Here is a 25,808-nt window from a genome sequence, read left to right on the forward strand (position 1 = left end):
AGTGTGCGTAAGGACACAACCCGTACAATGGGGGAGTAGGCCTTAAAGGAGATTGATCCAAAGATTGGAACATGATGGAAAAACAAAACCCCCAAAAAGAAATTCCACCAAAGTTTACAGTAAACAGTTTCGAGTGCACACTTATATAGAATTTAGAAACAAGTGCTTTACATTAATACACATCACAGTATAAACAAACATTGGAATAAGAACTTAAAAAAACAAAACAAAAAGCAAATAAATAAAAATAGTAATAAATAAGAAGCAAAAAGGAAAATGGTCAGCAAGTATAATGTCCGGTTAGTTGCAAATTGTTATGTTTGTTGAGTATAACGTCCGGTTTGTTACAGATTGAGTTGGGTTTATCGATTTCGAATATTAATCCTTGAGATGTCTGGAGCTCCAGTTTGTGAAGGGTTCCTCTTGATGATGGTTTGAACCTGCAATTTAGAGTCCTTGTGGGAAGTAAATCTGTTTAGGGTATGCTTAGTAGAAAATTTAAAAGATATACGATGGAAAGGATAAGAAAAGATATATAAACAGGTATTGAAAAGAAGAGTAGGCAAGCAGAATTAAATAAATGAAAAAATTAAAATATGAACAAAAATGAGTGACATGCAGAATGTGTGGTATATAAAATAGTAATGTGAACTACGGAAACAGTAGTTAGTTAGACAGAGTTCTATTAGGGCCGGCACATGGGAAGTTAGGAAATTAAACAAACAAAACACACAAGTGTGCCAACGGCTTGCCAAGTAATAGTACTCAAGTCGATGTTGAACACTGAAATAATGTGCATCAAAATGTGGTGGCAGTGAATGTAAATGCTGTATCAATAAAGTAAAAGTCAGACCATGCAAACATGCAAAGTAATTGAATGTAGGTATATAGTTATCCCAAAAAGTCCAAATTGAACATATCTTAGTGAGTAATAATCCTTTATTGAATTCATTCTATTCTCTGCTACATGGTCAAAAATGGCGACAGACACCAACTCTGTTGTTTCTTTCAAGTTTGTTTTGAGCTTTGACAACCGCATAAAACGGTTAATCAAACTCAGGGTGGTATGCAGAAAGTATAATCAACTTTGATCTTAGATCAAATTTCATTGTTGACATAACAACGATTTAAACGGTATGCAGAAAGTATAATCAAAGTTAATTACCGATTTTTGATTGTCGATTATCGTCAAAAAGTTAAACAGCGAAATTGGCTGTTTAAGTGTCTGGTGGCGATGCAAATTGGTAGTTTTTAGGGTTGGTAACGCGACATAAGATTAATTTCTGTAAATTCATGTCAAATAGATTGTATTGGATCGTTTTTATAGGTTTTAACGGAGTCTGGGCCTTTTTAGAAAAAAGCGCTTCGGATCGCAAAAGTTCGGTAACCGCTTACTGACCTTACTCCGACTTGCTGCTACTCTTTCCATACTATTTATACTGTTTATATTGATTACTATTCTGTTAAAGGTATAAAAACAATAACAAATTCGATTTTGACTTTTATTAAACATTTTTGTCGCCATTTTTACCGAGAATTGCCTTCTTCGTGGAGTAATTTTCGAGAGAAATTCTCTCGTCCATTGTTACGTCACAAACACGAAAAAGATAAACATAGATCAGCTAAGAATCACTGATTATACTTTCTGCATACCACTTAAGTTTTGTGCATGATCTCCGTTTAGCTAAACTAAGATCAAGCAAAAAGTTAAGTATACTTTCTGCATACCACCCTCAAAGTAGTAACGCTAACAACTGTACTACGTGCTTATTCATTAAAGCTGTACTCCCTTGTTAGTAGTTTAAAATATAATTTTTAATAGTTTCCACGCTAGATTTTGGTACTGCATGCCCTGAACAGTGATAATTTATATATTATATAAGTTTAAACACTTTAAAAGTAAGGAAAAACGGATTTTCTTTTTTTTGTATAACCTACCTCTAATCCGATTTAGCATATTTCACAGTTTCGACATGCGTGAAATCGAACTGTAAATTGCTTCCTACCAAGTTGGTTAGTTAGTTAGTTAGCTCCGAAGAAGTATTTTGTGACAAATTCAGCCAAACACGAAAATCCCAATACTTGTGGATCTGAAATTATAAAACATCTGACACTACTGCTTGGAAATGGCGGCAATTGGATTAAAACAAATGTTTCTTCTCTCCGGTAAGCATAATCTGAGATTTTAAGATTTTTTATTTCAAACTATTCAATAACATTAGACTCATTACTATTACATTTATTATAAAAAATAGTAGGATGTGCTTTAGCTCGCAAGTAACATTTTACACAACTTACATCAATTACTCCCAGGAAAAAACAACTTGAAACCCATCTACCATATTGGAAAATATGCCAAGGTATTAAGTATTAACTGAATAACTGTTAATTAAAAAACTGTTAGTGACGTTGTAGCGAAAATTTAATATGCCAGTGGTTTTTACTGATAACATATTACGTAGTAGGTGGATTTTTTACTTAAACCGAAGGTTTTTGTAGTTTTATGTTATTTGGTACTGCTACACATTATTTAACAGCTATGTTTATTATATTTTGACAATATTAATTACATCATATAAAATATTCACTAGTTGATAACAGGATTGTAAAAGTTGTAAATCCGGGCGGTGATCGTTTAATTTTATTGAAAATCCGGACGTAATATGTTTTACGTGCGTCGGTCACCCAAGCTACCAAATCTTGTTATAAAGCGTATTACTGACTATCACCACGACACCACAGTCTAGTGCGGGCGCCTGTGCGATAGAAACCGTTGTTAAAGCTGCGATCTAATGTTTTATGTTCGTCGCGTGTTCGTAATAATCAGCTAACGAAGTCGCACGAGTAACAAACATTGCCATGCTGCAATTTGACATTTTACGCTTAATTGTTACGTCACATGTCTTATTGCAACATAACTATTAACTATGACGTTTCGTTACGTAACAATCGGGAGGAATGCCCACTGCCCAACGAACCACGAGATCGAAACATCGTGTATGAGCGTCACATTTTTACGATCTGCGCGGGCGTAGGAAATAAAGAAAGACGCATGCGGTAGCATACATTCTACACCTAACAAACGAAGCAATCGTTGTGAATTTATTCTCGTGACAAGTGACGTAATGAAACTCTGGTTCTCGTGCGGTGCCAACGAACGATGTTTTTTGGCTTCTGTCCAAGCTCAGCCGGGAAGATACTTTACTTTGTAATATCATATTACAATTTGCGTTGGTTCCAACTTACTGATAGCGTCGCTCCTCGCTCTAATATTTGCACCAATTAAAATTCACATAAACGCAATTTACCTGCAGTTATTAAAGTTTAAACTATTCTTGGTTGCTTGCTTAAAATTATATCGGGATTAAAACAATTATACGAAATATAGAAGCACATAAACCACAATTGTTATCTAAAATTTTAATAGTTTATCAAAGGTATTATGACGTAATCATCGTTACATTTTTAATCCACGATGAACGTGCGTAAAACTTTTCATTTGTTTCTACCGATTTAGATACGTCGTTTTAATAAATGTAATATCATTTTAAATTCACCACATAAAGGTTCCATGTGACATGATTTGTGACAAAATTAGTATAGTAGGTGTTAGGAAAATGCATTTTTTTAATGTTTGCATGAACCGTTTCGTCATTTTAGCTATTCGCCGTGTTCTCGCAATGTAACCGATGCGGTTAAAATAGAGCGCACGTTTATGTTGTCAATAATTACGGAACCAAGAAACCAAAGAGTATATTGTCGGCCGAACGTAAGAAAGTTGATTTTAATATAAATAGGATTTATTCTACTAAAAAAATCCGGACGTTTTTCGACGATCCGGACGGTGACATTATCACTGAAAAGGGGGTATTTTTACAATCCTGGTTGATAAATTTCATGCTCTGATTGAATATGCTTTTTGGGGAAAGGCGACAAACTAACTTTCTTCTATTTTATTGTTTTAACTGTGTCATAAGCATGCGTTTTTAAAGCACGGCAAGAGTTCAAGTTTCCAAGTTCAAATTGGGAGATTTTACGCTGCTAAAACTGCTCACAACCGTGAAAAGATTCACGTGAATATCGGCACTATCGGTCATGTGGATCATGGGAAAACAACTCTCACAGCAGCGATTACCAAATGTAAATTGTTTGTTGTTGTTATGATCTGCTTCCGGAAATGAATGACTTACATAACTTTTTCACACTTTCATAGATTTATCTGAAAAAGGAGGCGCTAAGTTTTATTCGTATGAAAAGATCGACAACGCACCAGAGGAACAAGCAAGAGGGATAACAATCAACGCCTCTCATGTTGGATATGAAACCGAACATCGACATTTTGGCCATGTTGATTGTCCAGGTCATGCAGATTACATCAAGGTTGGTGAAATACATAAGTGTAACATTAGGGGTGCCTAGGGTGACATCAACATGTCACCCAAGCTTTTAAAATAAGTCATGTCACCCAGCTTTTAAAAGGAAGTTGCATTCACCACATTAGTAAAAGAGGTTCCTAATGTTATGAGAAAGGTAATTGCACTTTAGCACTGTCATGTGTGCAGGGTTTTTTAGAGGAATGTCGTTTTGTTACTAATTCCCTCCTTCATTATTTTAATGAAGTTCATCTTTTCTACCGTATTCGAGAAAAAGTGCTTAAAATTATATATATATATACATATTATATTTCACCCAACAATTGAACCCAACATTAACAGAACATGATCACTGGCACCTCATCCATGGATGCGGCAATATTGGTTGTTGCGGCAACTGACGGAACAATGCCACAGACTCGTGAGCACCTCCTACTGGCCAAACAGATCGGAGTTGAAAACCTTGTTGTTTATATGAATAAAGTTGATGCCGCTGATGAAGAAATGATTGAACTGGTTTGTGCTTTTTTCCCTTTTTTTTGTCTAAAAATAAAGTAATACTGATGCTATGTTCAGGATTTGGTGCTACAAAATTCGTAACAGACAAAAATAAAGTCTAACAAATTTTATAATACAAGGGATTTGTTACGCTTAAATGGCTTAGTCAGTCCCTTATTCAAAAGGAATTTGTTGTCACCTTACTTATATAAAATAAACTATTTAGTATTTAGCACACTTCATTGTTTCTTTTATAGTTACAATTTCATTATTGAAAAAAAACTAACTTAGTTTAATTGTTTATAATCTTTATCACCTCCAAATGTTTAGTATAGCATAAACTCAAACTAAAATAATCCAGCTTATTCATTGATTGATTTAATTTTAATTAAACAGGTTGAGATGGAAATCCGAGAAACTTTAACAAGTTATGGATTTGATGGAGAGAACACGACTATCATTGCAGGATCTGCTTTGTGTTCATTAGAGGTGGGTTTTATTTAAGTGATGCTGATTGTAGTTTTACATTGACAAGACTATTTGTAATTTTTCATATTATATAGTAGGGTGGCCCACCCTCACCCTGGGTGGGGTAAGATGGGACATCTTTTCATTCTATTTTCTTGTTCCATTTGGTAGTACGCAACTAGGAAAAAAACATTTAAAGAATGATATAACTGTATCCTCACGATGCCCATAGACCATTGGCTTAATTGTTAGGCAAATTCAATGCTAGATACAGATACCGATAGGTGTCCTTATGTCAAGGTAATGGTCAACTCTGGCCTAAATCTCAGATCCTATGATGTGTCACGCTGTAGGACCTCAGCCCGCTCTTATAAAATAGAAAAGGCCTTGGTTACATTATGTTTTGTAGTTGGTTCCATATTACCAAGATTGCTTTTAATTTGCCAAATCAGCTGTATCATATAGGCAGCCCATGTTGCATTTACAAGTTACAACCAACTTACAAAATAAAAAAAACATAAAAAAATAAGGAAAGTAAACTATTTTCAGGAAAAAGAGCCTTCTATTGGTCGTGACTCAATAGCCAAGTTATGCGAGGCAATTGACACCGTACCAATACCACCTCGTGACCTGACAAGTCCACCTGTGTTTCCTATCGATAATGTTTATGGAATACCTGGAAGAGGTGAGTTATTTGTACCTTGTATAATGTTGTGTGCATGCTGTTTGTTGCTACCACTCTACCAGGCATATATTAAACTATAAAATGTTATATATAATAAATAATATCTGATACCGTCTCTCAATATGGCGGTACAAACAGTGGTAGAATCTTTTTTTATAATAATTATTCGCTTCCCAAAAAATTGAAATATTCTGTGTTTTGTTTAAGATTTTTTACTTCATTCATTCTGTGTTTTTTTAATGTTTTTTTTTATAAATAAATATACTTTTTTTAAAATAACAATGTACACATTGTATGATGTATTGTATATAAATTGAATGTGTGTATAGGTACTGTTATTACTGGATGTTTAAAGCAAGGAGTGTTGAAGAGAGGAGATAGCTTGGATATTATTGGTTTCGGAAAATCATTAAAATGTTCCATTTCAAGTAAGTGTATATTTTGTGTAATTTTCATTTTAAAAACTTTCTTTTAGATAATAATGTTGGCAAAGAACAAAAACTTTTTGACAAAAATTAATAATATGGGAACATCGAACATGTGTGGCATGTGCTCTATAAATAGAACATAAATAATGATTTCAAAATTAAGTTTTTAGTCATTTAATAACCATTCCAGTCTAAATCCCAAGTTACCTGGCCTTAAAGCTTACAATAGAATATTATAGAATGTTATAGGATATTCATAGTTCTTAATCTTTAATTTCATCATCAGGTATGGAAATGTTCCACAAAACATTAGATCGAGTAGAAGCTGGCGATCAAGCTGGAGTTTTATCGAAAGGTATCAAACGAGAAGAAGTACGAACAGGGATGGTTGCTGTGAAGGCCGGCTCAATCAAACCAACAAGAAGTCTTAATGCTACGGTTGGTTTGAAACATGTGTTTGTTAGCGGTGGTGTAGTCTGTAGGGTCTCCGAGTCCGTTTAAATAAATGGAAAAAAAGGGTTTTCGTGGAAATTCTTTTTTTCCCTCTATTTTTGTTTTTCTAGCTCCGCCACTGTTTGTAATGATATGAGCAAATGAATGAGAATTAAGAACCATCTGATTTTGATTGGATTGTTGAGCACAGGTGGTTACAACAAGTGACCGGCATTGTTTAAATTATCCTAACTGTCAATAAATAAAATTGAGAACCGTCTGATTTTGATTGGATTGCTATACCTAGGAGATTAAAATTATTCCCAACTATCACGGCCTTTTACTTGTTGTATGAACCAGTCTTGTCTAACCCACAACTGTCATATGTTGAAAAATTTTGTGATTTTAAAGTAAAAATTTTGGTTAAGGGAGAAACTGTATGATAGTTAGTTATTTGATATACATTTTAAAACATTTTTCTATTGTATATAAACAAGTTATATCATTCATTTCTTTTTACCTTTGCCAGGTTTACCTTCTATCTTCCAAAGAGGGAGGTGCAGACAAACCCCTTACACATGGTAGTGAACAAATGATGTTCTTTAAAACATGGGGGTGTACCTGTAGACCGGAGATGGAGGAATCAGAGGTAGGGGTCGAACATTGCATGATTAAAACTACATTTGTTATTTGATGATTATTTTATACTATAGTTTAACGCCATGTTTTTACAATTTCACATTCAGAAAAGAACTACATTGGTTTTAAACAATGACAGTAATATTTTTGTGCCTAGTCAAACTCCCCTCTATATATAGCTATACTATACAAACTTGAATTACTTATGCCATTTAATTTACCCACATATCACTATGTAAGAAATTTTCTTAAGCCTTACAAGTACCCATAAATAGCACCGCAACATTGCAAATTTATCTCGTAAAAAAATGACACAGTTAAACCAAAATACTGCAGTGACCCAGTGATTAACCATATGTACTTACGTAACAAGGCAAGCCATTTCATGTAAAAATGTATGTGTTTTAGCATCACAGTTTTGCAGCTTAATATGGTTTTACACTGGTGTAAGGTGTCTACACAAATAAGCAGAACCGCAATATATTTTGCATTTGCAACATTAATTAATGAGGTTCCTTATGTTTGACAACTATGAATGTAACTCCATTTAAAGCTTAATGTTTTACCATTCCAGAGAATGGTAATGCCTGGAGAACAAGGCAACATGCGGTTGACCATGCGTGTGCCTATGGTCATATTAAAAGGTGATCGATTCACTTTAAGGAGGGGAAACACCACAATCGGTACCGGTATAGTCACTGACGTCACGGAAGCAGATAAGCAAGACAATGCTGATTATTTCAACCCTCAAACTGGAGGAAAAAGAGTGAAAAGTTAAATTCAGCCATTTGTATTTAGAGAAACATCTCGCTTCTGTAAATCTGTGTTCGTATTGTTACTTAGTCGTTTGGCTGCAACTAAACTGTTCCCTGTTTTTAAGGCCAATAAACTTCTCCAAATTCGCCGTGAATTTAACACACATTGACAATATATTCGTTTCACTTTATATTTCGCTGTGTTGCAATTTGTGAATAAGTCTTAATCATTTTACAGTGTGTGCACTACAAGTCTTCGTAAGGAATGGTTAAAGCAGCGAGGGGGTTCTGATCAGAGTTTAAGTAGAATGATGATGAAATGTATTTTAAGTAACAGTCAATTAGGATATCGGTTATAATGAAATTTAGATTTGCATAGGCCAAGCGTGGCAGGTTTGCTCCAACTCTTGTGGTTTCTTATGGTTTGTCTTTGATGTCGGCGAAACGTTACACAGGGAAAATAATCACTCACAAAGTTCCGTATGTATAGTACTATAGTAGGTTGGGGAAAGATGGGACACCTTTAGCTCATAATGTCCAAATATCCTGACAGTCGCGAGAATACGGTTTTATAATTCTTTGAATATTCTGTGTTTACCACCACATTGTACGAAAAAATAGAATGAAAAGGTGTCCCATCTTTCCCCACCTTACAATAGGTATTATTTTGTCGGTGATCATTTTTCTGTATGCCTGATTTGAACTACCCTTATTGGGTTAGTTAGAGCAAATGGTGTCAACTTTCTTGCCTATAGGGCCATATATTCTCACAGTGGTAACAGCATCATCCAGCCTTGCACCAGATTTCCAGTGTGGTTAAAATGCGAACTATTAGTTGTTTTCACTGCATCGTAAACACAAGTAAACGACTATTGTGGGCCTATATTTCAAAAATCAAATGGATTTTCCGCATTTCCTTTGCATGATTTATTCCATAGGGCATGCCAAGTGCAGCAAGCTATGTTTCGAATCAGCAACCTTTTAATAAAATATCTGTGTAGATATTGTAAAACATACGAGTAATGTTTACTTTCGTATGTTAACAAGTAAAATGAGTAAATTCACATGCTTTGATTCAAAACATGACATCTGCGCAGAACTAAACCAATAATGAAATGATTTGGAAACTTTAATGTTTTTCCTTGTTGTGCACAACATATAAAGCGTAATTTTCGTTTGCCCATGGTATGTGTTGACTTGCATATACAAGTAGGAATTTATAGTGTATAGCGAATAAAACATAGTCTGGTGTAGGCTACAGTTACATTTAGAAAAACTTGCTGATTGAAGAAGCAGCAATTCCTGCGGCAACAAATAAAACGTTGAATGATTAACCAGCACGATAGGACGCACTTTAAAACAAACGTGCAATGTAACAGAAACTACGAGCAAAGAAATCGCATTGCTACAAGGCTAACATGGTGTATTTGTAGACGGAAAGAAGGCTGGTTTATCGGTTGTTACATCAAATTCGTGCAGGCAGTGGAAGGAGACGTATATTGAGTTATATTGCTTGGTTATATAAGACTAAATTTATTAAATATTAACGCCACGGTCAGTGTTACTGTATGAGTGTTTAGTCAGATAATATTTACTTTCTGTGAAATGTTTGTATTCATAAACGATACGGTCATGACTTGTGTTAAGGTGTTATTGATTTAATACGACAGGTACACAGAGCTTTAGAGTCAAGTCAAAACAAAGTATTTCCTGCCTGCTCAGTGCTACTATATATCTCTCTCTCTGTAAAGTTTAAGTTTGTATAACATATAATGGGGAAAGTATATTTGATAAGTGGAGCTGCTGGCAGGTTGGGTTCAAGACTTGTTCGTGTGTTGTGTGAGAACAACATTGACGATGTGGAAAAAGTAAAACTTGTCGATCTTCGATTCAGTAAAACAACAAGACAAGAACAAGAGGAATATTGCAAAGGTGAAGTTTAATATTTGCTTTGGTTTGATACAAAGTTACGTACGTGGTAGAAACAAAATACCCGTGTTATAACGACTGTCGTTGCCTCGCCCTATGTCCTCGCCATTAGAGGAAAGTAAAGTTACATTCATTCGTAGATTGGTTATATCCACGTTATTGCTGAACGTTGCTATTTTAACTTTCTGTTAAAACATGGTGACTTTCCGCGGTGTGTCACGGCTATCTCTAGTAGGCCGTTGGTGTGTGTATGCCACTTCAGCGTATGCACTTAGTTTTAAGGGGAAATACAACCTGTGAAATATTTGAATCGCGTGGTAGAAACCTAGTATGGTAACCCATACATTAAAAATACCTGTAATGTCAGTTGTAAATTGACGCATATATAAAATTAGCCTATGAACTAAACAAAACTCACATTTTTTATCTTGAAGGTGTTGGTATATCGGCTGAATGGATCGAGAGTGACATCACTGATTACAAATCAATGACGTCAGCATGTGATGACGTGGACGTTGTGCTTCATCTAGCTTCGCGCATAGATTATACTGGAGAAATCTCGGATTCGGCGCTCTGGGAAACAAACGTAACTGGTAATGTTTATAAAGCTTTCATATAAGTGAAGTGACAAGTATCTCTTACAGCATGTTTATCATAAAAATCCACCAAAACAAACACTGTAAATTAAAAAAATCCAATGGTTTAAATTGGTATTTGTAGCTGCTATATAGGAATATACTCCTAGATAATTTTGGTCTCTTTCTAATTTACTTGACAGTTTAACCATGTTTAGTTGTATAATTAAAAAAATATCCCATACAAAACAGTAAAGCAGAAGTGCACGCTTTACTACAATGACGCTCCAAGTCCATTGGTTCTATTTTTTAAACAGGAACGGAAGTTGTTTTAAAAGCATGTCTCGACCAGAACGTTGGGTTTTGTGTATATACAAGCTCCATTGAAGCAGTGGGACCCAATTCTGACATGGATTCGTTTGTGAACGGCGACGAAGAGACTCCTTATAATCATAAACCAGTGATTTATTATGGAATCACCAAGACAGAAGCGGAGAAACGAGTATTGGAAGCTAATGGACGACCGTTGAAAAATGAAAAGGTTTGTGCACTGAATACACAGGAATATCGCATAATTGTAACCACTGTGCTTTTATCGGCGTATCGTTTTGGCATAGTAAGCTTAAGTCACTTTGGTGTAATATGGTTTTAGTATGGCAGTAATGCCATCTTAAGTAAAACCAAAAATTTAGAAAAAAAATTATGTTATAATTGGATGTTCAGAAAAAATAGTTCCGTCCTGTATACTTTTCAGGTGCTTAGGACTTGTGCACTTCGGCCTGGAGGTTTGTATGGTGAAAATGATCCAACGCTGAAAGAGATGATGAAACGAATTGGAAAGACCACGCAGATAAAATCCATAACTGCGTCAACTGCTTTGCAAGAGAGAGCATTCATTGGGAATGTAGCTTGGGCTCATCTTGTTGCGGCAAAAAAGATTCAGGTTAATAATATTAGAACGTTGTTATTTCATTTCTTTTATATAAGCCTGGTGGAGCATGTTTTTATTCTTCTTTCTCATCGCATTTGGTAGTAAAAAAAAATAATACAGAGTTTTATAACCGTATAGGCGCTCGACTCTTAAACGAGTGTTGTTAGTTGTCTAAAACACGATCTGGAAATATAAGATTGAGGAGCTTTAACGGCGGTATCCTACCATACCCCACAATACTATATAGGCCAACATGTAGACTTACATTACGTATATAACCCCGTTACGGTCTATACTTAACTTAAACGCTAAACATGCAGGAAACCCCGGACCTGATTGGAGGAAACGCTTACTTCATCGGAGACGATACACCAAAGTTATCTTACATCAGACTTAATCTTTTATTTTGTGAACACCTTGGGTATACGTTGGCAAAGCCGGAACCTTATTTCTCAATATGGATGTTGTATCTCATTGCTTATATCAATGTATTTGCCAGAAAGTTTATGTCGTGGTTCGGAATCAAGATACCGGTTTGTTAATATTTAATAGTCAGGAACTTTTCACCTATTTTCTTTGTTATAATGACTTATGTTACCGCCGCACTCGAGGACAGATAAGATCTATCCTTACGCATGCTGGCCTGCCCATGTATTGAGCAAAGATCATAGAAATCACGTTGGACTTTGGTGATTTCTATGAACTTTAGTATTGAGAAGGCCATGTCTTACGTCGACTTTTTCATTTCCACGTAATTTCTAAACGTTGCTATGTTTGCTGCATTACGAAACATAGTGACTTTTCGCGGTCTGTATATGACGTTTCATATTTACCAGTTGTGTGCAAATAAGATTCGTTTATTCTTGTTTCCATTAATTCGAATACCGGATTGCAGATTCTTTTGAATTCAGAGATGATCAAAATGGCGAGTACCATCTTTACAACCAGTGATGCCAAGTTTCGTAAACATTTCGATTACAAACCACTTTTTAGCTGGGAACACTCGTTAGAAGCTACGAAGAAGGAAATAGAAAGAATTGTTGACTCGCAAAGATAAACAACAGTCGTTGAAGAAAGAAGAAATCGTCGTACATGATGTTATAGTAGGGTTGGGGGAGATGGGACACCTTTTCTTATAATTTTCTTGTCTTATTCTGTAGTAAACAAAGAAAAGGGAAAGAGTTAATAAAACGTATCCTCACGACTCCTATAGACCGTTGTTAATTGTTTGAAACTCAATTAGGATATTTGAATATTATGTGCTAAAGGTGTCCCATCTTATCTTGTTGTACTATATACAAAATAATAATATACTTTTAATAAAGCTGATTATATAAACGTATTATTTAATGGAAACAAAAATATGCTCGGTATATGTATGATATTTTTCCTGTTTTTTTGTGCAACAAATTGTCAATAAAGTAGCACTATATATAAGATCCACAATTTATTGCTATAAAACCTGTATGTTTTTAGTTTACAGGTACAACGCAAAAGTTCTTTTCTAACTTTTTGTTTTATCAGTGCAATTTTGTCTTGCTAAATCGACTTCATCGCCCAAAACAGCTGAATTTTTAATGGTGTTGTCGTGATACTTTGCCGCCTATATACTCCATTAAGCGGGGTATATCATTTGTACTTGCTAGCATTTATATTATAACATCGCTCGATAAATTTGGAGATTTACTGCATCATTGGAATCAGATATAACTACGAACAAGCATGCTGGTATTAATCAATTTCCTGTTAATTTGCGTGACGCTGTGGTACAGATTGCTATGAGCTATTGAAGAAGTTATTACGCACTTACGAGACTTAACGTTCGCTTTTAGCATTGAATTTGCGAGTTTTGTAATTTAGCAAATACGCGTGTTATAATGATTGTTCCGCCATGCGAAAGAATATTTTACATTCACTCATTTAGTATATATACAAGAAGTTAATCTGATTTTGTTTTTTTACATTTAGGTTTCTTATATAGGCTATATATATAGTTTACTTGTTACTGCTGAGCTTAAATGGGGAAAGTATATTTGATAAGTGGAGCTGCCGGCCGGTTGGGTTCAAGAGTTGTTCGTGTGTTGTGTGAGAACAACATTGACGATGTGGAAAAAGTAAAACTTGTCGATCTTCGATTCAGTAAAACAACAAGAGATGAACAAGAGGAATATTGCAAAGGTATTGTTAGTTTTCGTTGAATTTTTTAATATGTTAACGATTGTTGCAAGCTGAATCATTTAGAATGCTATAGCGAGTTTATGCGATTAAAGTTAATCATTAAGTTATTTGAATGTATGTATACGTATACTTGTTCAAGGATATCAGTTTAATACTGTCGGTCGACGCTGGTGTCCTTGTCAAGCAAGAAGTTAATAATGTTCTACTTTATTTACCGTCGCATTACACACACGCACGTTTTAGGTGCCGGTATAACGGCCGAATGGATCGAAAATGACGTCACGGATTATGAAGCAATGGCGTCAGCTGTCAATCAAGTTAACGTTGTGATTCACACTGCGGCAATTGTTGATTACACAGGGGAAGTCCCGGATTCGAAACTTTGGGATACAAATGTGAGAGGTAATTATTAGAGCTAAAAATTACTTTATAACCGGGCAATATAAACAGGTACTCGACATACATGTAAGACAACACCTATAATCGCAGTGTATACTTGCACTGCTCATGTATGTGTCATTTGTTAGAACTGTCAAATAATGGGTGCAAGGCTTGTCGCTGCTATTATTGTGGGGTATGTGTCCTTGGGCAAGACACTTAACGACAAAAAATAATCACTTGCAAAGTTACATACGTGATAACTCGTGAGCGTGCACAAGGTGTGTGTAATAAAGCACCGGTGTTATAACGACTGTCGTTGCCCATCCGCGTGATCCAAAAGATTACAAAAATGCAACTAATGCATTTTCATGAGTGTATTTCTTTACAGGTACCGAAGTGGTTCTAAAAGCGTGCTTGGATCAAAACGTAGAGTTCTTTGTTTACACAAGCTCTATTGACGCCGTTGGACCAAATTGGGACATGGATTCGTTCGTTAACGGTAACGAGGATACTCCATATAAGTTTAATCCTCCAATATACTACGCCACTACTAAAAATGCTGCTGAAAAAAGAGTTGTTGCTGCAAATGGTCGACCATTGGAAAATGGAAAGGTATGGTTGTACGTGTTAGAACTGATTTAAGGGTGGGAGAAGATAGGACATCTTTTCATTCTATTTTCTTGTTCTATTTGGTATATAGTAAACAAAGAACATTCAAAGAGTTATAAAACTGTGCTCACGACTCCGAAGGACCGTTGTTAATTGTTAAAAACAAGATAAGGATATTTGGCTATTATGTCTATCATTTACTATGGATTTTTTATGTTTTTTTACGAAATATATCTCAATTCCTATTTAAAATGGCCATAGCGTGTATAACAGACTTTTTACAAATCTCCTCCCTTTTAGAAGTTTTTCTCTTGTGCGCTTCGACCAGGGGGAATATATGGTGAGAATGATCCAGTGTTAGAAGCTATAGTGTCTAGGTTAGGTAAATCGAAAGCCATAAGATCCGTTTGTGAACCAACCGCACTAAAGGAAAGGCCATACCTCGGTAATGTTGCTTGGGGTCATATTGTTGCTGCGAAAAAGATCCAGGTTTACACAATTCATTTATATATATAATACATTGTAGAGGGGGAGATTGGACATAATTTTATACCCCTTTATCGTTCTATTTGGTAGCAAACTTAGAAACCTTAAGAACTTTGCTTTGTTGCATAAACCTCGTGCCCGCTTATAAGTTACCACGCGTGTGTAACCTTAAGGGATTCACTGACAACCAATAAGGAATCAGTGAGATTGAGTACCTGGTCCAAGTCTAATCCGTATCGACTTGAGTAGTGAAATGCGCTGCATCAGATATAAATTATCATAAACACTAATTATGCAGGAGAAACCGGACCTGATTGGAGGAAACGCTTACTTTATCGGAGACGATACACCAAAGTTATCTTACAGCAGACTTAACCTTTTATTTTGTGAACACCTTGGGTATACGTTGGCAAAGCCGGAACCTTATTTCTCAATATGGAAGTTGTATCTCATTGCTTATATCAACGTATTCGCCAGCAAGTTTATGTCGTGGTTCGGAATAAAGATCAAGGTTCATTCAACTTATATTTACATTGTCAAAATGTTATGTTTAAATTGCGATTGATTTTTGTTTCAGTAAGACCTATTGCAACAGTTATATAGTAGGGAGTGGGGAAGATGGGACACATTTTCATTCCATTTTCTCGTCCTATTAGGTAGTATATGAACAAAAAACGTTTAAAGAAATATGAAACCATATCCTCACGACTACCATAGACCGTTAGTTGTTCAGGATATTTGAACAGTATGTGCTAAAGGTGTTTCATCTCCCCCCACCCTGCTATATTCCTTTTTGTTTTCCGCAGGTGATTGTGAACCCAGCTGTCATAAGGATATCTAACACAAACTTTACCACCAGTTATGAAAAACTGCGGAAACACATTGGTTACAAACCTCTATACAGTTGGGAACAGTCATTGGCAGTGGCTAAGAAAGATATGGAACGTATTGTTGAACCAACGTTTACCAAAGAGTCGTAATAATGCTCCAAATCGAAGTATCTTGCTGCTACATTGGTTAACACAAGCTATAGGCTATGCATGCAACCTAAAAAATGTTCCAACGCCACTGTGCGTGTTTTTAATTGCGTCCTAATACAAACACGGAGAAAATTTACAATTCTAAGTGTACTTTTACTGGGACGCTTTGCAAACGGTTAAGCTTGCCATTACAGTGCTCAAATTTGCTAATATGCTCTATATAAGAAATGAATAAATGAATGTAGTTTATTTATCTTCGTGTGGCGGGGCAACGACAGTTCTAACACCGGTGTCCTTTTCGTGCACTCCTCGTGCCCGCTATACATTGTGTTGCCCGGCGCCGATGAAGAATAAAAATATGTGCAAATTAGTTGCATCCACCACATCAAGTGCCATCCAGCGTACACGTGTGCTGTTAATACCCATAAAAGCCTTGTACTTCAAAATTGCTTACAGATTTGTGTACATTCCAAACATTTGAGCTGCCTTGTTGACTTAAACTGGTCGGGTACAAAGTCCAACAACCGCACTTTGGCGCTCATGGTCTGTAATATAGACATAACGGTCATAGTTTGATTGTAATGTAGTGTCCGTTGTCCGTACGTGTTGCACATGTGTGGGTGTATGGTAAAGTGGTAAGTACCAGATTACAGGTTATGTAGTTTTGAATGTTACAGATAGGTATATTAGCCTACAATACACACATTAGGTTAAAAAAGGATGATGATGAGTCGAAAGTCTTAAAACAGGTTCTTTAGTGGTTTGTTTTGCTGTTCTGTTTGTGTAAAATATACAGGGTAAAGTTTTTTAATTATTCATATTATCTATAGCAAAAGATTATGAGAAATAGGTTCCTTTTGTGGATGCAGTAATGAATAGGCTATGTATTGATGTATATTAATATATATTATGTGGTACTGGTCTTAGTTATTCAACTCTCACTAACTGTGTTTACATGTATTATGATAGGCAGAAGTTATAGTAGCATATGGTTTTAGTGCAGGATGGATAACGCTGCAGTTCAGTTTACTTTGGGGTCCTTGTCATCCTCTTCTGACACAGATGATGATCAAAAACAAACTGTTGAAGAAGACGAAACAACTCCGAGGTAAAATGAATTATTTTATATTTCTATTGTTAAGTGTTACCAAATTATGCTATTTTTGTTGATTATTGTGGACAAAGAATGTAACTAATGAATGCTGTTTTGTTGTCAAAATTCTCTTTTTATTTTTAAATTTTGATTCTCGCTATCGTATTTGTGGAGATAAATGAAATTTATTGTGTGTTTGTATGTTGCATGACTGAATGGGCTGACATCAAGATACTAAGTGTCAAATGTCAATTATATATTTATGGTCAAAAATATCTTTATAGTATTTGTTAGTGATGGTCAATTGGTTAGAGTTGACTGAAACATTTATTTTCCTGACATTCTGTGGCAAGAATATCTTTTTCACAAAAAAATACATACAGGCATTGTATGTGGTGTCATACCTCAAACAGCATTGTCGTACTTTAAACAGCATTGCAAAATGTAAATAAATAACCTATTTATGAATTTTATAGGAAGTTCACTTTTGCTGACTGCATAGTTTCCATTTATGTTACTTTATATGCCGATTGTCACTACCTTTGCGTCTTGCGTGCATAAGTTTCCTTTATTTTTTTTCAATAATCTGCTTGCAATCGTTGACTGTACCTTGTTGCCCTACCAAATGTTGCAGCCCTAGCATTGGAAATTAATTAATTGATAATAAGTTACACATGCTACACAGGTTGTTTATTTGACAAATGTTTGTAGTTTTACATTATTCTGCTGCCTTTTATAGGATCCACCTGTTATGACCAAGGTGAATAGACTTCAATAGTTTACAGTATTGTATACCTCCATATTAAATACACTGACGACTGAAATTACAGTTAAATATGTATGTTAATAAAGTGTGTATATTTATTTGCATTTGCTAAATTATAACTTTTACTATGATATGTTATTATTATTGTTTAGACATGCATATATAGGTTTTATATTTGCAACAGGCCAGCATGTGTTATACCCAGCCTTCATGTTTATTAAAAACCACAGATCCATTTGTAGGCGTAAATCTCATGTACTTATATTACGCGTGTATTGCCCGAATTGTGTGACCGGTAGATGGCGCTATGTATCTACCGGAGGATTTCAAAATACATCGTCGACCTCCACTCAGTTTAACCACTGACCTCAAGCTGTTTTGCTTACGCAGTTACTCGTTAGTTATTCCAAGGTCATAAAGTTTCAAGGTTTCCTGGACAAATTGGTCCAGGCTACGGAAACGCAATTTAATTTTATGCAGTAGCTCGACGACTCGCACCACTGTCCGAAGGTCGCGACAGCGAGACGCAGTAACTTTTATGACATAATTCGATTTCAATTGATTTTGGTTCCGCACGGTAGAAAAAAACAAATACCATCAAGCCCTATAACGCCGAAATAATTAATTTTAACATAATGTTTTCTTGGTGTGGTTTCCTTTTAATTTCCTGTGTAACACCACACCATTTGCGATTGTCATACAGCGTTATGGTTTATCACTGAGTGATTAATCATACTGCGTTTATTAATCGAACCATGCAAAACTAGACTGTGTTGTGTTCTTATCATATAAGCATAATTAAATATCCCCCCCCCATGTAACGATTAAAAGAACACTGAAGTCGGAAACTGTATTATAATTACGTCACATGACTTGTACCATAGTAACCTACACAACATTACAATACAAAAGTTTAGATAATAAAGCTATTTTGAATTTATAATTATTTTTGTAGCAACACAGCAGATTTGGCAATACGAGACTGTTTATCGAGGTAGGATTTCAACTAGGGGAAAACCATATTTGAAGCGGCGCAAATGTTCGATTAGTGTATGACATATATAAAGTATATTGCAACATACATCATAATTTGTTTTTTTGTTAACTTACAGTCCGCATGGGCTTTTCAATTTCATGACTGTATTTTACGACTCTCACATGAGGTGTCGCGCATGTGGTTTATGGTTTATTCATACGTATGTTATCGATCAAAATTTGGCCTTCATTCACCCAGACCAAAGTTCAACAGTTTTCGTTCCCATACGCGCGGCTTCAAGGCAGTTTCAAGGCGAATTCAAGGTTTCAGGATTATTAAATTGGGTTTCAGCCAGTTTATTGTAATTGAGTTGCAGCAAAAGCCTATTTATTCTGTTGTTACGTATCAAAATAATGGTTCGATGTCATGAGGCCAGTCGCGTAGGTTACTTGCGTTCACACCGCGTGCACTCAGGCGTGACGCCAGCCATTCGATCGGGTGTACTAAAGGTCAGTTAGTAAAATTCAAAACTGTCTGATGCGATTGGCTCAAGAGTTTATGAATAGTTGCTGATTATAATTCGGATAAAGTTTATATAAAGCCTATTTACAGTGAGAACGGATGCAGTTTTTCTAGCCTGCAGTGTATGTACAATTAACGTGTCCTAGTGTTATATTTCCAGGCTATATTATTAGCTATGTTTATATGCAGCTTATTTGCAGGAAGGAGTTAGGTTTAATATCCTTTAATATCGAGTATGACTTAACAATTGTTATGGTTTAGTAATGTTGTTTGTAAATACACAAGCCACCTATGTTACAATAGTCGTGTTATAACTGCACTGTTGAAGTATAGTAAACAAACAAAGTTGCGTGGTAGATACGAATAGACGTCAAGTTTTCATGCTACCTTTCCTTGTGGTTTGGTATGACCGTTTTTCTGGTTATCACGAGTTAAATCAGCTAGCAGTCGTGCAGTGCTTACGGTGTCGCAAAAAAATCGTTCCCCGAAAAAATCGTTCTCATTTTACAAACTGCGCATGCGCATGAAGTGGTGGTCACGTGATTGCCATTTTTCACAACATCGATGAAATATTTATTCCGCTTGCAAGATACACTTCATTTCATATGTGCAAAATGTTGTCAGGAATACCTATATTTATGTTTTTTCGTTGTTAACGTATTGAGTGTCATGGTATTCTCGCACTGCGGTAGATGTGAGATTTAGTTGGAGGTATAGGCACAGATTTCAGATTTTACGAGTGGTCTTTCTCATATGTGGTATAAGTCAGTAAGCTTTTTATTAGACCAAAACACTTATATTCCACGCCCGAACCTTACAATTAAACCCAAAATCCAATCCAGGCACAACCAAACCAATAAACAAACAATAAATCAACTGTTAACAAATTGAAAAGAAAATTGATGATTAATTAACAGTATTTACAGTCATATAAATAAATGCTACCAAATTTTACTTTGGTAATATAAACGTCACAATAAGAATTCATACTTACGCAACAAAGGTTTTTATGTTGTCATCAACTTTATTAATATTAAGCACATTTTACATGTACAGTCAGTCCCGTAGTTTATACACAATATGTTTCATAAGAGATAAAAGTATAATAAAAATAAAGATATAAAAATTCCATATAGTTGTATATACAACGGCGTATTTAGTTGGAGTGGAACTGTTTTCACGAATGTCGTCATCGAGGGTCGAAGGTCAATGGGAACGATTTTTGCCGGGGAACGATTTTTTTCTGACAACGGCAATACCGCACTGGCCTTTGCACTCGAGATTACCGGAGCTACTTTTGCGCTGTACTTGCACGAATGTTTCGGCATTACTATTAGCGGCAAAGATCCAAACCGAAGTTGAGTTATTAAAGCGCGGCGTATAAGAATTGCCAGGTGTGGTTATAGTGGTTAGTGTTAAACTTTCTGCATGTAAACCGCGTATTTTCTCGATAGTTAGATAGGTAAGTCAAGTAAGTTCATTTACATTCAATTAAAAAATTCTCAGAAATTTGTACGTTTGTGTTGTATTTTATAAATTGATTGAAATTATACTCCACTGTGACCGATATTTCAGAGAAAATTTATTTCGAACAGTGGAAAATAACAACGAAAAGCGCAGATTCTGACGCAAGCATACGCCTTGTTTACGTCTTAAGTCAGTTGCGAAGGTTTATGTCAAAAAAACAACATTTTTCGAACTTTGGACTTTATTTTAACTTGTCAGAGATTTGACTTAACGAAGCTGTATGGTAGGTTTAACTTTGGACCTAGTTTGTGTAGAAAGTTCGGTTTAAAGTTTGTCACACCCTAAAGTTTAAAGTTTGCATTTAGTATCTTTCTGTATTTGTGAAACGCAGTAGCCGTATGCCTCGTAATTATAAATCGACTCAACGTACATGTTAACTCCAACAATTACTATGTTACTGACTGTCTAGCGCCACCGTCTGACTGGCTTATTTATTGCCTTTCTCCTGTCTTCGTTATGCGAACGCCGTCTCTCTAGTCTGCGTTTCAGTATAGGTTCTTGCATGGTTCTGTTAGCATCGCAATTTAGCGTAACTGTTTAAGATTTAGTTATTATGTGTTCAGCTATTAACAATGTTTTATTTGTTAGCGACTGAACATAACTGTTTTTTAATCTCTCTCTCTCTCTCTCTGGCTCTCTGTCTCTGTGGATCTTTTTGGCTCTATCTGGTTGCTGTGGCTGTTATTTTGGTTGTTGTTGGAATCTGGCTATCGTTTATGATTTGCGTTATCGTCAATACATCTGTATATATTCATCAAGTGGAGAGCATTAATTAAGTTATAGACATCAGTCGCTTATTCCTTATACGGCTAAAACTGCAGCCGCGTTCGAGCTAAACCCTAGCTCCTACATTATTAAAAAACAGTTATTGGCTCCGTGAGTTATACGTCGGCGGGATGAACCAGTCGTATCCGTTGATAGACCTTGGATGTGAAAATGAGAATGTTTCTGTAAACCAAGAATCAATTTGGAGTAAGGAGCTCGAGGAAATCCTTAATGAGAATCAACTCACTTCGCGTCCGAATCTTTCGCAACCAGTTGGGCCCGTTTACAAAGAAAAAAGTGAAAAATCGAATGATGACGCATTCGATCTGTCTGTCCTTGAGCGCCGTAAGGCTGAAATTAATCGTACGAGAAAGCTACTAGAAGAAGAAGAGAACATGATCAAATCAAAGTTACGCCATGTTCAGGGGTTGCAGAAAAATATCGCTCCGAGCAGTATCGGATCGCCGACAAAGTCGCACAGTTCTAGTAATCAACCGGATCTATCTGGAGCCCTGATTATGATGGCTAATTCATTGGAGAGAGGGCCTCTACCGTCTCGCGAGCTTCCAAAGTTTGGAGGAGAGGTGCTCGAGTTTAACGCGTTTATGTCGGAGTTTAACGATAACATTGGAAACCGGGTTAATGACGCAAGCACGAAGTTGAACTATTTAAGAAGTCTTTGCTTTGGCGAGGCCTATGAAGCTATAAAATCGTGTGTGGTAATCAAGCCAGCTGAGAAGGGTTTAGAAAAGGCCATTTCAATTTTGTATGACCAGTTTGGACAGCGACATCAAATCGTCAAAGCTCATCTCAACGCATTGGTAAGTGGTCCACGTGTTGCTGAAAATGATTCTAAGGCTTTGTTTAATTTATGGTCGGACATGAACAACTGCTATAATACATTAAGCTCGTGGTGCTACCAAAGCGATTTGGAAAATTCGTATTTGTTGGAAGGAATATTTAAACGCCTACCGAGTAGCGTTCATTATGATATACTACACAGTCCACAGTTCCTAAAGAACAGACCGTTAATAGGATTTGTAGAAATGATGGATCACGTGGATCGCGCTGCAAAGACAATAAACACGCCATTCGGTCGAATAGCAGCAGAATGCGCTGCGTGTCCGCAACCAAGCGAATCACGCTCAAGTCGTGGAAATGAAAATAGGCCAATTATAAAGTTGAATAGCAACACAACATCAGAAGTACGCTCACCCACTGGTAAACATTGTAATGATTTTCGTGCTTTGTGTACACTCTGCAACGGTTCACATTTTATATATAATTGTAAACACTTTTGCGCACACTCTTCAAGGGAAAGATTTGACATTGCGCGGGAGAAACGGCTATGTTTCCGTTGTCTATCATCAGGGCATTATGCAGGATTTTGCCCGAGTAATCTACATTGTCAAGTTTGCAATATGTCCCATCATACTCTGTTACATTTTCGACAGGCCTCTACGAGTTTACCAATACCGAAGTCACAGGAATTATTATGTGGATCAGATCACAACATTGCTACTGGAGGAGTAAGTAGACTTGGCTGCACGCTAAAGAAAAGCGTATACGGTGGCAACCATACAGAACCAAAGGCTCATATCAATTATTGTACAGTTACGGATGTTACTTCACATGATCGGTCGGATCATTTGCGTGATTGCGGATCCTATAACGTGAGTGAGACAAACATCATGGCTACGGACGATCAACCAACGCTGTCGATCAAAAATAAAGAATCGAGAAAAGCTAAAGAAGATAAAGATGGCGGAAACGTGTTACCACTGAAAACAAACTATCTTGAAACTGTGCAATATCACCACAATATGGCTAAGAAAGAGCCCAAAGACTTAATTAGGGGAGGAATTGTGCGCGACCCTAAGGTTGAAGTAAAATACCGACGAAAGATTAGAGAACTCTCGTACAACGTCCATCGCAGACAAAGGCCGATGGGAGTATATCAACATAAAGTTTATGGCATTTCTTGTTGTTTAAGAAAGGAGGAGAACATTTTGGCCGATGTGTTACCAGGCTTAAGAAAGAAAGATATAACTAACGCCTTTGCTACGAGGTCGGTGACCGATAAAAGGAATCGCAACTATAGTCGTTCCGCTCGATGGTTGCGGCCATTCAGACGCAAGTTGAGCGATGAGCGGGAGACCCCATGCCAGCATCTCCCGCGTCGCTTCTTATGGGAACGTTGTTAATTCCCGTCCATAGGGACACAATACCAATGGCTAAACAAAATTGTGAGATACGCATTTTCCTGTATATAGTTCATGTGCATTCTCGTTAATGTTAAGTTAGTTTAGTTTATTTTTTGCATTTTTAATTTTGTTGTACGTATGTTTTTAACCTTACACCTTTTGATTCTTAGCTTATTTGCGCTGCTTATTTACCCAGCAGATTTGATCTATTATGCCATCCACCGTAGACATTTGTAGTAATCGTTGTCGTTAGTTTTGAAAATAACTACGTTTGTAAACTCCGTTATTTTGGGGCCGGAATGTTAACTCCAACAATTACTATGTTACTGACTGTCTAGCGCCACCGTCTGACTGGCTTATTTATTGCCTTTCTCCTGTCTTCGTTATGCGAACGCCGTCTCTCTAGTCTGCGTTTCAGTATAGGTTCTTGCATGGTTCTGTTAGCATCGCAATTTAGCGTAACTGTTTAAGATTTAGTTATTATGTGTTCAGCTATTAACAATGTTTTATTTGTTAGCGACTGAACATAACTGTTTTTTAATCTCTCTCTCTCTCTCTCTCTGGCTCTCTGTCTCTGTGGATCTTTTTGGCTCTATCTGGTTGCTGTGGCTGTTATTTTGGTTGTTGTTGGAATCTGGCTATCGTTTATGATTTGCGTTATCGTCAATACATCTGTATATATTCATCAAGTGGAGAGCATTAATTAAGTTATAGACATCAGTCGCTTATTCCTTATACGGCTAAAACTGCAGCCGCGTTCGAGCTAAACCCTAGCTCCTACAGTACATGTTACATCAATAGTGCCCGCCTGTCATCACGTGCTATTCATGTGAAAGCTACGTATCTATCATACTGGTACGACACGAGACGTACTGCATCGAATGGCCGTCATTCGTTCTATTCTAATAGTATCTGCCGACAGATTTTATGTTTACTCGATTTGGTCCCTGGTGTGTTAGCCTGCAGATGTTAAGTTCCGCATATTGCTCATGAAGGTCAGTTAAACTAACTTATTGTGGTTGCTATTGGGATATACGGTGGAAAGCTAGTAGCTTACTGACTAGATTTATGTTTTATCCATTTATGTAATGTCAGTAAAAATGACCGTGTTAGTTGCATTCCTGTTTATTTAAGAATAAAATTAATTTACCGACTGCCCACTGGCCGGCAACTGCCCATCTAGGCTTAGAAACGATTGCGTCATGTTAAGTTACCGTCTCTCACGCCTTTACCGTCATGCCTCGTGCACGCGGTCGGCGCATGACGTTTGTTTTTGCTTTTTTGACAATTTGTTTTCGGCAGCCCGTGGTCTAATTTCAGATAGTGTCAGGACTTAGCATAACGAGAAATTGATTGCGTCATCTCGGTTGTCATTTTCGTGAATCCGTATCTTGGTATACGACAGTCGTGCACAGGCAAACATAAAGCCATATCACGTATTTTTTAAATTGTTAGCAATTTTTTTTTGTTATTACAAAAAGGTCAGGAAACTAAATCTCAATTTAGGACATTCGTCCAGAGACAGACAACGTTTAGCCACGCGTGTCTGGTTAATGGTATTTGTTAAAGTGTTTTGACATTTGTTGTCGCAAAAATGGCAGAAACTGT

The 25,808-nt window shown here is 36.4% G+C and overlaps 5 protein-coding genes and 1 long non-coding RNA gene across 12 annotated transcripts in view; 5 read left to right on the forward strand and 1 right to left on the reverse strand.

The window, feature by feature from the left end:
• Positions 1-1,958: 1,958 nt before the first annotated feature.
• On the forward strand, positions 1,959-8,469 carry LOC149737611 (elongation factor Tu, mitochondrial-like). 3 transcript variants are annotated; one of them, XM_089874544.1, is made up of 11 exons: positions 1,959-2,166; positions 2,314-2,360; positions 3,993-4,140; positions 4,214-4,380; positions 4,716-4,889; positions 5,268-5,360; positions 5,889-6,024; positions 6,354-6,452; positions 6,739-6,890; positions 7,414-7,533; positions 8,098-8,469. In XM_089874544.1, the coding sequence occupies exons 1-11, from the start codon at positions 2,127-2,129 to the stop codon at positions 8,299-8,301; spliced, it is 1,380 nt and encodes a 459-aa protein (XP_089730670.1). In that variant the 5' UTR covers positions 1,959-2,126; the 3' UTR covers positions 8,302-8,469. The 3 variants fall into 3 exon arrangements, with proteins under 3 accessions (XP_089730670.1, XP_089730669.1, XP_089730671.1); XM_089874543.1 differs by having other exon boundaries at positions 1,969-2,166; positions 3,978-4,140; XM_089874545.1 differs by having other exon boundaries at positions 1,970-2,166; positions 3,996-4,140.
• Positions 8,470-9,925: 1,456 nt separating this feature from the next.
• On the forward strand, positions 9,926-13,150 carry LOC149737612 (3 beta-hydroxysteroid dehydrogenase type 7-like). Its single transcript, XM_089873861.1, has 6 exons — positions 9,926-10,210; positions 10,642-10,800; positions 11,100-11,323; positions 11,537-11,725; positions 12,034-12,246; positions 12,609-13,150. Exons 1-6 carry the CDS (start codon positions 10,051-10,053, stop codon positions 12,768-12,770), a joined length of 1,107 nt encoding a protein of 368 aa, XP_089729987.1. The 5' UTR covers positions 9,926-10,050; the 3' UTR covers positions 12,771-13,150.
• A 563-nt stretch (positions 13,151-13,713) lies between these two features.
• Positions 13,714-16,454, forward strand: LOC149737613 (3 beta-hydroxysteroid dehydrogenase type 7-like). The gene is made up of 6 exons (XM_089873860.1): positions 13,714-13,891; positions 14,135-14,293; positions 14,661-14,884; positions 15,182-15,370; positions 15,666-15,878; positions 16,174-16,454. The coding sequence occupies exons 1-6, from the start codon at positions 13,732-13,734 to the stop codon at positions 16,345-16,347; spliced, it is 1,119 nt and encodes a 372-aa protein (XP_089729986.1). The 5' UTR covers positions 13,714-13,731; the 3' UTR covers positions 16,348-16,454.
• Positions 16,455-17,292: 838 nt separating this feature from the next.
• LOC149737614 (acetyl-CoA carboxylase-like) overlaps positions 17,293-25,808 on the forward strand; it is a 34,253-nt gene continuing 25,737 nt past the window's right edge. For 2 of the 4 annotated variants that reach the window (XM_089873811.1, XM_089873812.1), the window contains exon 1: positions 17,296-17,455. In XM_089873811.1, coding sequence (XP_089729937.1) covers positions 17,410-17,455 — 46 coding nt within the window. In that variant the 5' untranslated portion in view covers positions 17,296-17,409. Of the gene's footprint in view, positions 17,456-25,052; positions 25,196-25,808 lie in introns of those variants that run through there. The other 2 variants (XM_089873813.1, XM_089873814.1) reach the window with 2 other exon arrangements.
• On the reverse strand, positions 20,709-25,128 carry LOC149737615 (uncharacterized). The gene is made up of 2 exons (XR_016384549.1): positions 24,994-25,128; positions 20,709-21,608 (listed from the first exon to the last, which is right to left on the reverse strand). It is a non-coding gene; the product is annotated as an uncharacterized LOC149737615 (long non-coding RNA).
• On the forward strand, positions 21,611-24,889 carry LOC149737616 (uncharacterized). 2 transcript variants are annotated; one of them, XM_089873847.1, is made up of 3 exons: positions 21,611-23,217; positions 23,451-23,525; positions 23,611-24,889. In XM_089873847.1, exons 1-3 carry the CDS (start codon positions 22,128-22,130, stop codon positions 24,198-24,200), a joined length of 1,755 nt encoding a protein of 584 aa, XP_089729973.1. In that variant the 5' UTR covers positions 21,611-22,127; the 3' UTR covers positions 24,201-24,889. The 2 variants fall into 2 exon arrangements, with proteins under 2 accessions (XP_089729973.1, XP_089729974.1); XM_089873848.1 differs by having other exon boundaries at positions 21,611-22,817; positions 23,451-24,889.

The sequence above is a fragment of the Ciona robusta genome, chromosome 3 (genome assembly GCF_009617815.1).
Source record: "Ciona robusta chromosome 3, ASM961781v2".
Taxonomy (NCBI): Eukaryota; Metazoa; Chordata; class Ascidiacea; order Phlebobranchia; family Cionidae; genus Ciona; species Ciona robusta.

Coding starts and splice junctions, on each gene's coding strand:
- LOC149737611 (XM_089874543.1), top strand. CDS start 2,127: ATGGCGGCAATTGGATTAAAACAAATGTTTCTTCTCTCCG. Junction 2,361..3,977: donor ATATTGGAAAATATGCCAAG/GTATTAAGTATT, acceptor CTGTGTCATAAG/CATGCGTTTTTAAAGCACGG. Junction 4,141..4,213: donor CACAGCAGCGATTACCAAAT/GTAAATTGTTTG, acceptor ACACTTTCATAG/ATTTATCTGAAAAAGGAGGC.
- LOC149737616 (XM_089873847.1), top strand. CDS start 22,128: ATGAACCAGTCGTATCCGTTGATAGACCTTGGATGTGAAAATGAGAAT. Junction 23,218..23,450: donor AGAAGTACGCTCACCCACTG/GTAAACATTGTA, acceptor CATTTTCGACAG/GCCTCTACGAGTTTACCAAT. Junction 23,526..23,610: donor ACAACATTGCTACTGGAGGA/GTAAGTAGACTT, acceptor ATTATTGTACAG/TTACGGATGTTACTTCACAT.
- LOC149737612 (XM_089873861.1), top strand. CDS start 10,051: ATGGGGAAAGTATATTTGATAAGTGGAGCTGCTGGCAGGTTGGGTTCA. Junction 10,211..10,641: donor ACAAGAGGAATATTGCAAAG/GTGAAGTTTAAT, acceptor TTTATCTTGAAG/GTGTTGGTATATCGGCTGAA. Junction 12,247..12,608: donor GGTTCGGAATCAAGATACCG/GTTTGTTAATAT, acceptor ACCGGATTGCAG/ATTCTTTTGAATTCAGAGAT.
- LOC149737613 (XM_089873860.1), top strand. CDS start 13,732: ATGGGGAAAGTATATTTGATAAGTGGAGCTGCCGGCCGGTTGGGTTCA. Junction 13,892..14,134: donor ACAAGAGGAATATTGCAAAG/GTATTGTTAGTT, acceptor CGCACGTTTTAG/GTGCCGGTATAACGGCCGAA. Junction 14,885..15,181: donor GACCATTGGAAAATGGAAAG/GTATGGTTGTAC, acceptor CCTCCCTTTTAG/AAGTTTTTCTCTTGTGCGCT.